The 10963-nt window shown below is 58.5% G+C and overlaps 2 protein-coding genes across 4 annotated transcripts in view; both read left to right on the top strand.

Moving 5' to 3' along the window:
- The window catches only part of CDC42EP2 (CDC42 effector protein (Rho GTPase binding) 2), a 10741-nt gene extending 2943 nt beyond the window's left edge, over positions 1–7798 (top strand). The window contains exons 1-2 of one of the 2 annotated variants that reach the window (XM_012725710.1): positions 1–21; positions 3870–7798. In XM_012725710.1, the coding sequence (XP_012581164.1) occupies positions 4160–4795 (636 nt within the window). In that variant the 5' untranslated portion in view covers positions 1–21; positions 3870–4159 and the 3' untranslated portion in view covers positions 4796–7798. The remainder of the gene's footprint in view (positions 22–3869) is intronic. The other variant, XM_012725711.1, reaches the window with a different exon arrangement.
- Positions 7799–10556: 2758 nt separating this feature from the next.
- Positions 10557–10963, top strand: part of DPF2 (D4, zinc and double PHD fingers family 2) — an 11913-nt gene continuing 11506 nt past the window's right edge. The window contains exon 1 of one of the 2 annotated variants that reach the window (XM_004682631.1): positions 10557–10722. In XM_004682631.1, the coding sequence (XP_004682688.1) occupies positions 10691–10722 (32 nt within the window). In that variant the 5' untranslated portion in view covers positions 10557–10690. The remainder of the gene's footprint in view (positions 10723–10963) is intronic. The other variant, XM_012725517.1, reaches the window with a different exon arrangement.

The raw sequence follows: 10963 nt of genomic DNA, 5'->3' as shown, positions 1-10963 counted from the left end.
CGGCAGCCTGTGCGCACCGAGGTGAGTCGCGGCCGGACTCCGCGGTCGGGTCGGGGCTCCGAGGGGCCCCTCCGTCCGGCTCACCCCTTTGGCGCCCTCCCTGCTGCCGCGCGGGCTCGCGTCTCACCTCCCACCAAGTCCTTCACCCCTTGCTCCGGGCTTCACGGTGCTGCCCGCCGCGCCTCGGTCCCTGCGGCCACGCCCGCGCCCCTCTGACCTGCGGGGCGCCTCGCACCCCGAACCCGAGCTCCCGGCCCCGCCCTCCACCCAGCGCCTGAACCCTTGCCCCACCCCGGGACCCGGGCGCCCCGGTCCCGCAGCGTTCCGGCATGCCGGGCTGGGGGCCGTATTTTTAGCCGATGGGGAGGCGTCCTCCTAGCTTTAGCCGCGGCCGCGCGTGTCCTGAAGCGGATCGGGCTGTGCTGGGCTGCGCTGCGCCCCGGCAAAGGGCGGGGTGGGGTCGGCGCGGGAACCCGAGCTGGGGCTGAGGAACCGGACCCGTGGGAGCCAGGGGCGGGGGCCCGCACGCCCGAGCTCTGGCGCCGCGCCGAGCGGACACTCGGACATCGCCCAGGCCGGAAAGCTCGGGAGGCTCCTCCCAGAGCTTGGAGACTGGGGTAGGGTCCCTGATCGCCCATTTCCCCCTGGTTGTCTGGTTGTAAGAGCAGAACCCAAGCCCTTCGAGAGAAGAAAATCCCACAAGCGGCCTCTGACGTGAGGTTCCTTGCCGGCGCCTGCCGCGAGCCTCAGCCGCGCTGGACACAGACCCCCGAGCGCCGGGATTCCAGCGGGACGCGGGCGATAGCGGGAGCGCGCGCGCCATCTAGCGGCCGCAGAGAGGGGCGCCGCTGCGCGCCCGCACCCCGGAGACCCCGAGACTGGGAGCGACCGGAGATTGCAGACGGGCAGTTTAGGGGGGAGGAGGCGGAGGCCCGGCGCCTTGGACTTTTTTTTTTTTTTAAATCTTGCTCGGAGCACCGTCCCAGAAGACCAGAGTGCCTAAAGGCGGCCTTGTAGCTGCTTGCTGCCAGCGCCCTAGTAACGCCGCTGTCCCACGTGGGGGCTCTCACTTGTAGTAGTACGTTGGGTCCCCAGCAGTTACGGTGATGACGTATTGCAGCCCATCTGTAGGTGGGGGCCTAGAGAGGAGACAGGTCTTGCCCCAGGTCACAGCGCGAGTCCCAGGTGGTGACAGATGGAAGCTGAGGCTCCTGATTTCAAGGTCGTAGGGGTGCTCTTTGAGCACCCCAGTGGGAGCTGCATGGTTTTCCGGGGGGGGGGCGTTGCCTCCTGAAGTCCTTTTCTCTGAGCCATGTCCAGGGCGTCCATCCCGGGCAAGCCCGCAGAGCTGGGATGGCTCCCATCTGTTCTGCTGCTGCTGCGGGAGCCACCCCTCCCGGCCACGCCTCCTGAAGGGGAGCGCCTGCTTCTCTCTCCTGACAGGAGCAAGATGTGGGAGTTGGAGATGTGGGGCCCGATGGCCGAAGCCCAGCTCCTGCTCCCCCAACAGGTCCTGGGCGCTGGACTGGCCCACTGTGTCAGTCTCATAGGGCCTGGTGGGCACCAGGGCCACTCTCCCTCTTGCAAGCTGAGTGACCAGAGTGGCTTCCCGTCTCTGAGGCTCGGCCTCTGCCTGTGTCAAGGCGGTAATGGGCGTGCTGTGGCTGGGAACATCGAAACACAAACTGCAGGGGCAGCTGGGCCTGGGGTCTCCGGCCAAATCTGAACATTTGGGGCTTGATGGTTGTGATTCCCAGCTCTCCCCTGGGTGGCTGACGCTGGCCCAACCTCCCTCCTTCCAGCCTCTGTTCTTCCCACATCTGGAATTGGGCGGGTAGATCTGGCTCAGAGGGAGACCGCGGTCAGGGACCCCAGATTTGTTGTGGAAACACCACCGGCTCGGGGCCTGTGACGGGGGCTGGGGGCGGGCTGGCAGATGCCACCTGTAGCCCCACGCTCCACGAGACAGAGAAGGAAGAGCTGTTTGGGACTTCTTGCCTGCCAAGGGTGGAGATAGGGTTGTGTCGGGCCAGGCCTGGCATGTGCCCCTTGAGGAGAAGGTCAGCGAGCGGCCGGGGCGGTGAGGCTCCAGGGCCTCGGTGCCTCCCCCTCCCCCGGCTCCCTCGCAGCTCCGCTGGACTTCCGCCACTGAAGTCACTTCTTTGTTTCCTGTCAGCCACAGGTGCTCTGGGCAGGCAAGATGTCCAATGTCCGGCCTGGGGGTTCAGCCTGAGTGACCCCGGGTGTCCGGCCTGGGGCGGGGTTTCCTGAGGGAGGACCTACACTGGGAGTAGGCCCCCGGATCCTCCTGCCCTCCCTCCTGCCAGTCCTCAGTGTCCCTTCACCTGCTCCCTGAAGCGGGGCCGAGGGGCTGGCTCTGGGGAGGCCTTGCGGCCCTGGCTGGGCCCTGGCAGCCCTGGAGAGGGTGGGCTCATCCCTGGGTGACCCAGGGCGAGCCTCTGCTTCCTTGCCCTGATTCTCCACCTGGGCTCACGCGTGGGGCTGGCCCTCTCCGCGGGGAGGAGAGGGAGTGTCTGCCCTGGTCTCTCCTCTGTCGGCCGGTGGGACGCACTCCGGTGAATTCATTTTTTCCACATTAAAAATAGCTTTCCCCCTGATTTTGTTAGTCACACATGCTTATTATGACAATTTTGAGCCTATCTAAAAAAAAAGATTTGGTGTTTATGAAAGTCTGAACAAGCAGGGACTCAGCTCTGAATCGTCTGTTTCCACGCGTCAGTTCTGGCCGCAGGACTGTTACAGAGCGCCTCACTGGGGACGCTGGAGCACCATCGCTGACCCCGCCGGGGGTGGCCCGTGGGATAGTCCATGGTCCACAGTCTCCTCTGCGCAGCTGCGTGGATGTGCACGTCCGGGGGGCGGGCGCGTCGATGCTTTTAATACCCCGGAGCGCCTATGCTGCGGGGCTGCATTCGGCTTCTCTCGCTGCAGGGTCTTCACCTGCCTTACCACGCTCATTTTAAAGATTTTATTTGTTTATTTTTGCATAGAACTGGGGTGTAGGCCAGAGGTGCAGGGGGCGAGAGTGGCGAGCAGAACAGGTGGATCTACTGAGATACACTGCTGAGGGGAGCAGCAGGGAGACAGGAGAGGGCTGCTGCGCCCTGGGGTCACTCCCTGCCTGGGGATTGAACTCCGGCCACTGTGTTGAGAGCACTGAAACTTAACCCCTAGGCCACCAGGGAGGGTGATAGGAGGGTGATTTGGTGCTTAAATATGTTGGCAAAGACCTTGGGCTCAGAGCGGAACCTCCCAGTTATATTTGCCCTAAGTGTTGGAGCAGGGAGGAGTGATGTCCACTTTAGATTCAGCCCTGCCCAGAAGGAAGTCCTGACCTGGAGGCAGGTGGAGAGACGGGAAACCGGAAGGGGAGCGCCTCCAGGTAGGGCTCCCTCCCGTTGGCAGCGGTCAGTCATGCAGGTCTGTTGGCTGCCCACAGCCTGGGCCAGGTCTGGGGGTCAGAGAGAGGACCCTGTCCTCGGTCAAGTGAGGATGTGGGATACCCACACGCGCCATTTGGCTCTTGCCACCCTGGGGCGCCTGGGGTGCCGTGGGGTGCGCACCTGGCAGTGGTAATATGCAGAGTCGGGCACCCAGCGCACGCGACCAGGACCAGGATGTTGTGACTTTGGGCCTGTCACTTGGGTTCCGGGCCTCAGTTTCCCTGCTTGTAAAGGCAGCAGCTTGGCGCTGGAGGTCCCGCCTCCAAAGGGCAGTGAGCTGGGGGACCCCCAGCGTGCCCAGTGGGGGTGCGGCCCCACCCGGCTCCCAGGACAGACTGGGGCCCAGAAACAAGACAAGGAGCCTGACTACTGACCTCTGTCCCGACCTGGGCCCTTTCATTTCAGCTCCTCAGCCCCGGCCCGGGAGACTCGCTCCAGACTCGCTCCCGCTGCGTCCTCTCCGTTGTCAGAAGAATTGTCACCCCGTCTCGGAGAAGGACGTTCCAGCTCTCACCCCGCCTTCGTCACGCGTCGGTTCTTTCTCCCTCTCCTGGGGCTCGCGGGGCCGCGCGCGCCAGGCCCATCTGCGTGGACAGTTTCTGTGTGGCCGTTGTGGCTGAGGGAGGTGAGAGGAGAGCGGCAGCCGACGCCCGTGGGCTGTCAGGCCTTGCAGCCAGGCCAGCAGCGAGGTCGCCATGTCCACCAAGGTGCCCATTTATCTCAAGCGGGGCAGCCGCAAGGGCAAGAAAGAGAAGCTGCGGGACCTGCTGTCGTCCGACATGATCAGCCCGCCCCTGGGGGACTTCCGCCACACCATCCACATCGGCAGCGGGGGCGGCAGTGACATGTTCGGGGACATCTCTTTCCTGCAGGGAAAGTTCCACCTCCTGCCCGGCACAGGCGCCCAGGGACCAGAGGAGGTGGCGGTGGAGGGCAGCTTTGACCTCCCCTTCCAGTTCACCCGAACTGCCACGCTGTGCGGGCGCGAGCTGCCCGAGGGGCCATCCCCTCTGCTCAAGAATGCCATCTCCCTGCCTGTCATCGGGGGACCCCAGGCCCTCACGCTGCCCGCGGCGCAGGCCCCGCCCAAGCCCCCACGCCTGCACCTGGAGATGCCGCAGCCATCCCCGCAGGAGGCGGGGAGCGTGGACGTCTGGAGAATTGCAGAGGCCGAGCGTGCTGGGCTGACCCCCGACGCGGGGGCCGAGGAGCCCCTCCTGTCCCACGCCAGCTCCCTGCTGTCTCTGCACGTGGACCTGGGGCCGTCTATCCTGGACGACGTCCTCCAGATCATGGACCAGGACCTGGGTCACCTGCAGATCCCCACGTAGGACAGAGGCAGGCCAGAGGGGTGCTCGCCTGTGGGGATGCCCGCAGGCGGGGTGCTCCCAACTCTGGCCTAGAAGTCTGGGTCCCCAGGTCAGCCGCGTGGTCTCACTTTGAGCCTTTGTCCCAGCCCCCAACCCTCCCCGTGGCCAGGGCCTGCCTCACGCCATCCCCCTGAAACCTGAGGACACTCGCAGAGGTTGGTGCCACGTGTCCTGAGCATCTCGGGCCACTCGTCCTCCCGCACCACCGCCCCCTCCGCCCCTAGAGCCTTGGATGAAGGCCCTGCTGAGACAGACTCCCCTGGGGCCCCCATCGGGTGTGTGGGAAGAGCCAGGGCCCAGCCAGGGTCGAGGCTACGCCCTGGGCTGGGAGCAGCCTCAGGGCCGGCTGCTCTGCCCTGTTCCCCCGCGTGTGGCCCGGACTCTGGTTGCAATAAAACTTGTTGCTGCTGGTGGTGGTGCGCCAGGCGCTCTTGCCCCAGCTGCCCCTAAGACAGGCCACTCCTGTGAGGTGCGCTGACTCCGGGGGGGTCCCGGCCCCAGAGAACTTGGGCAGGGCAGGAGGCTGAGAATGAGCAGGAGCCCAGCAAGCCCCACCTGCTGTGTCCCAGTGCGGACTTGAGTGTTTGGCCGAGCACTGAGGAAGCTGAGCTGTGCCGAGGCAGCTGGGGCCTGCCGGGGCCGGAGCACCCAAGGGTGACCCAAGCCTAGTGCAGGGACCCACCAGCCTCCTGCCTCAGGGCACCAGGAGCACCGCGGGAGGGGGACCCGCCCCGGGGCTGGCGGGGCCACCGTGGGGCTGTTGGCCGTGTGTGTCCCGGTCTGGGCTGCCAGGCAGATGCAGCCGCTCTCCTGGGGGAAGAGAGGGCCATTCAACTGATAGGTAAGACGAGTTCCAGCGGTGTGGAGCACGCGCCGACACCACACCGGGGTACTGGGGTTGGGGGTGGCGGTGTGAGGGCACATGAGGGTGATGGGTGACTGAGCCACGGGGGGCTGATAGATTTCTGCTGGCGCGGAAGCAAAGGCACGAGGCGCCAGCATAGAGGACAAAGAGGAGCCACCGGGTGGTGAAACAGACTCAGGCCTCTGAACCCCCTGAGCCTGTGACTCGGTTTCCCCACCTCCCAAACGGACGCCGTGGTGCCTACCTCATAGGGTTGAGAAGGTTAGGGGTTGTGTTGAGAGTTGCCACTTTGGAAGCGACTGTGAGGCTGACATATGATTCTGGGGGTGAGGAAGGTGCTGGGGCGGGGTGGAGTCAGCCGACATCACACCAGGGGTTCTGCTAGCTGGAACTTTAAGCATGAGAGACATCTATCAGGTCTAGGTTTCAGAGGTCGCCAGCCAGGTCACATGGAACAAGGGCCTAGGAAGTCGCTGCTGGGTGAGGGGACTGGGTCTGGGCAGGGACTGTGGGATGGAGAGGGGGACCCTCCAGGGGAGCTTGTGTCTGATTGCAGCCTCCTTGGTCCTCTTCTCCCCTTGATTCTTCTAAATCCTTGACACAATGAGCCCCAAACTCTCACCTCACCCCAGTCTTTCCTGCCTCCAGGGAGATTTAGTACTGGGAGAAGAATTTGATCAGGGAGTGTTTTTTCCAGACAGGACTCTTTAAAAAGAAAATATATTTTATTGCTATAAAATATACATAACATGAAATTTATCGTTTTACCATTTAAAGTACACAGTTCAGCAGCATTGAACACATACACATTATTCTGCAACCATCACCACTATCCATTTCTAGAATTCTCTCATCTTCCCACTGTGAAACTCCATACCCTTAAACACTAACCCCCATTCTGCCTTCTCTCCAGTCCTTGGCCATTCTACTTTCTGTATGAGTTTGACCCCTCTAGGGACCTGGTATAAATGAGAATCTTACAGGATGTGTGTTGTTGTTGTTGTTGTTGTTGTTTTTTGTGACTGGCTTCTTTCACTTAGAATAACATCTTTAATGTGTATCCATGCTGTTGTATTCAAATTTCCTTTTTCAAGGCTAAGTAATATTCTGTTTATGTATATAATCACTGTTTTGTTTATCCATTCACCCGCTGATGGATACCAGGGTGCTTCTACCTTTTGGAGATTGTGAGTCATATTGCTGTGAACACAAATGAAACAGAACAAATATCTGAGATCCTGCTTTCAGTTCTTTGGGGAAACACACAGAGAAGTGCCATGGCCGGGTCACGTGGGAATTCCATGCTTAATATTTTGAGCAATCACTATATTGCACCAAAGCTGCTACACCATTTTATATTCCTGGTTTTTTGTTTGTTTGTTTGTTTGTTTGCTTTAATATGAAATTTTCTCCTCATTTAGAGGTTTGACACAACTGTTGAGTGGGATTTGACCCAGGCCTGTGAGACCCCAAAGCCTGACTGTAACTCTCCCTGAAGGGATAGGGCTGTAGACCCTGGTACAGTATGAAAGCAAAGGGGGGAGCTGAAAGGCCAACACATTCTTGCCTGCAGGCTCCCCCCCAGGCTTGGGGCGCTTGTCCCACCTGACTTGGGAGAGGAAGATAAGAATAAAGGACACTTTCTTTAGCGCTTCACCAGAGGGAAGGGAACACCTCACCCCAGACCTGAGCTGAAGGCAGACTAGCCATGGAAGGGGGACTTGCCTGTCTTGGGTCCCCTGGACGTACTTCCTACTCAACCCCACCCACATCAGCCACTATCAAAGGCCCCCCGAAACCTTTTCTCCTTCAATGTCAGGGTGGAGAAAAGGAAACTTGGCAGGAGATCCCTAGTGGGGTAACTAAACTCAAGACACCTGCTTATACCCAGGAGGCCAGGGCTGGAGTGACCAGCTGTCCCTCTTCAGTTTCCAGAGTGGTGTCCAGTCACCGTGTCCCACAAACACCACCCAAAAAACTAAGTCCCCAAAGTAAAGGTCCCCAAAAATCTAAGTCCCCCAAAGTAAGGTAAAGTGACGAAATGACAAATGTTACTACAGTTTGCTGTTTTCCATACCCAGCATCCATGGATGCTTATAATAAATAAGTAAATAAATATATACATATAGTGTTATGTTGCTTCTTACATAATTCTATATTATGTTGATACATAATACACATATTGTTTCTTCTGCCAGGTAAAGAAGCATTATAAGGATGGATACATTTTAATCCAAGTTCAAGGCTGGAACTTCCTTAGACCACCCAAATATCAGATAAACTTCATTCTGGGCTACAAGTCCAGAGAGGTTGGGGTCCCATCTTAAAGTGCCTGTGTCCAAGGGGGTAGACTCTGGGATTTGAGTTTTCAGAAGTCATTTTGAGATGTCACTATTGCGCCCCCTGGCGGAAGCATTCATCTAGGGCCCAGAGCTACAGAACAAGAAAACATTTTGCAAAAGTCATTAGATACTGCAAAAGGCCTCTCCTGTGTGGAGACACTGTAGATTCTGGTCACTCATTCCGAGCAGGGAGAGTGACTACTGTTCCGTGATGTAGCCTTTCTTAAAAGAATCCAAAGGGGGCCTCCCTGGTGGCACAAGGGCTTAAGTCTCAGCACTATGAAGCTATCTGGAGGTGACCCACATGGCGCAGCAGACCTCTCCTGACTCCCCACTGCTCCCCTCAGCAGTATATCTCTTCAACCTGCCTGTTCTGCTCCCTACTCTGTCTCTGGTGAGTCCTCACACTGTCCCTGCACCTCTGGCCTATACCCCAGTTCTATGTGCATAAATAAATAAATCTTTAAAAAAAAAAAAAAAGCAGCCAATAAGGCTGGGAAGTCCAAGATCAAGTGTCAGAAGACCTCATCTGCCTCCTTGTTGTGCCCTCAAAGGGCTTTTCCTTCTGCAGAGAGATTTCTGTCTTACTCTCCTTATATGAGAATTAATCCCAAATAAGTGTCCCACCCTCACTGCCTCACCTAAACCGAATCCCCTCCAAAGGCTGCCCTTCACAGGGCTACAACAAGTGGGTTTTGGGAGATGCCCACCCCCAGGCCATCACACATACTTTCCACTCCTGCTTTGGAGTGACCTGTTGATGCCCTTTGCACAATTGTCATGTGCTCCCAGGGGGAAGAGTCCACCAGTATCATCTCGGCCTTCTTAAAGCAGTGGGTCCCGGCCCTCCCTGGTGGCGCAGCGGGTTAAAGCACAGCACTGAGAATCTAAAGCCGCTTCTGCATGAGTTCGATCCCCGCCTGCCCCGGAGGTGACCCCATGGCGCGGCAGACCTCTCCTGACCCGCCCGCTGCTCCCCTCAGCAGTGTACTTCGTCAATCTGCCTGTTCTGCTCCCCACTCTGTCTCTGGTGAAGCCTCTTGAGCCGCCCCTGAGCCTCTGGCCTGTACCCCAGTTCTGTATGAACAAATAAATAACTCTTAAAAAAAAAAAAAGTAGTGGGTTCCTGCCTATTCGGCAAGTTTGATGCAGGGTAAATGGTAGCAAAGAGCCCACAGCTCTCATAAGCCAAACACTATTTTAAGGCAAATGGTACTCTGATTTTTCTATTAAAATATGTGGAAGGGACTGGAAATCTGTGCATTTTGAAATCGATGGAATAAGATATATGCTGAAGCTCTGGGAACTGACAGCTGTGGGTGGAACAGGGGAGGTTGAGGGAACTGCCAGGACAGCCAAGAGGGGGGCTCAGAGCGCTGCAGAAGAGTCTGCACAGAGAGGAATGCTTGCTGGTGTCCTGGGGCTGACAGGTCAGTGAGGACAGAGGGCTCTCCGTTTGTTGAAATGCAGGTCATGATGACTTTATCAGCTGTTTCAAATGAACTGGGAAGAACAAAATTCCTATTCAAGTAGGCAGAAAGCCACTTTGCAACAAGTCAACAGACACAGCGAGCATAAACTGAGCTCTTTCAAAGGGAGAAATGAAATGGAGTGAGCATCGAAGGCACGGCTGACTTTTTTTTTTTTTTAAACGCAACAAGACTCCAAAGTTTTTTTTTTTTAATATTTATTTATTTATGCTTACAGCACTGGGGTACAGGCCAGCGGTGTGGTGGGTAAGAGGATTCACCAGAGGCAGACTGGGGAGCAGAACAGGCAGATGGACTGAAATTCACTGCTGAGGGCAGCAGCGGGCAAGACAGGAGAGGTCTGCGGCGCCCTGCGGGTCACTCCCTGTCTGGGATGGAACTTGCGCTGCAGTGGCTGCGGCTGCGGAGAGCTTCACAGTGTGGTGCTTTAACCCACCGTGCCACCAGGGAGAACCCACGGCTGACTTTTTTTTTTTTTAAAGAAGGTATTAAGCTATGTTTGTGCCGGAATGTGCATTATTCAATAGTGAAGGAGAAAGGAACAGCCAGGAAGCCTCAGGGTTGGTCCAGAGGAGAAGTAAGAAGCAGGGGTGGGAGGAGGTCTGGAAAGTGCGGACGATGAGGTGGTGCAGGAGATGAGTTGGGTTAGTGACTGGAAGGTGAGGAAACTTTTGTCAGATCCCAATATTCAGGCCAGAGAACTGTCCAGTTGCAGGCGTTAATTTTTCTGTCCCTAAAATAGGCACTTTTGGGGACCTGTAATTGTGTATTCTTCTTTGCTTTCGTCTCCCCACCAACAGACAGCGCGTGTAAGAGCAAAGGGTCAACCGCGAGTTTAAAGGACGGCGAAGCATGCCTGCCTTCCATTCACCAGATGCCCTAGTCTTCACCAAGCCCCCACCCCAAAGGGGACACTCCCCGCTGCAGCACCCGCAAAGGCAGGAGGCGGGGCTCCAGCGGAAGCTTGGGGCGCGCGCCGGTCGGCGCCGCGCCTGCGCGTCGGGCTCCCGTGCGGTCTCTCCGGCGCTCGCTTCCAGGCGTGCGCGCGCCCGCGCGGCGCTTGCGCAGAAGGACGAGGAACCTGGTTCCCCCGAGCGGTCCCGGCGCCTGCGCGCTGCGGGCTCCGGGCCTCCCGGCCTGAGGGAAAGAAGCAGGGAAGATGGCGGCCGTTGTGGAAAATGTAGTGAAGCTGTGAGTGGTGCTTCCATTCTCTGGGCCGGGGGGTGTTGGAAGGGGCCTGGGAGGGGGCGCAGGGCGGGGGCGGGCGAGGCGGAGGGAGGGATGTGGCCGGGGAGGCCAGGCTGCGACTCCGAGCGGGGAGGCCCACCGGAGACTCGGGGGAAGACGTTGCGCTTCTTTGGAAACTTGTGGAGGCCCTGAGGGGGGCACACGGGCGCCCCTGACGGGCAGCCTCCCCGCGCGGCGGGAGCGC

The sequence above is a fragment of the Condylura cristata genome, unplaced genomic scaffold (assembly GCF_000260355.1).
Source record: "Condylura cristata isolate star-nosed mole 26May11 unplaced genomic scaffold, ConCri1.0 scaffold00015, whole genome shotgun sequence".
NCBI classification, from domain to species: Eukaryota; Metazoa; Chordata; class Mammalia; order Eulipotyphla; family Talpidae; genus Condylura; species Condylura cristata.
The sequence above is the reverse complement of the archived record's forward strand: the minus strand, read 5'-3'. Positions and strand labels throughout refer to the sequence as shown.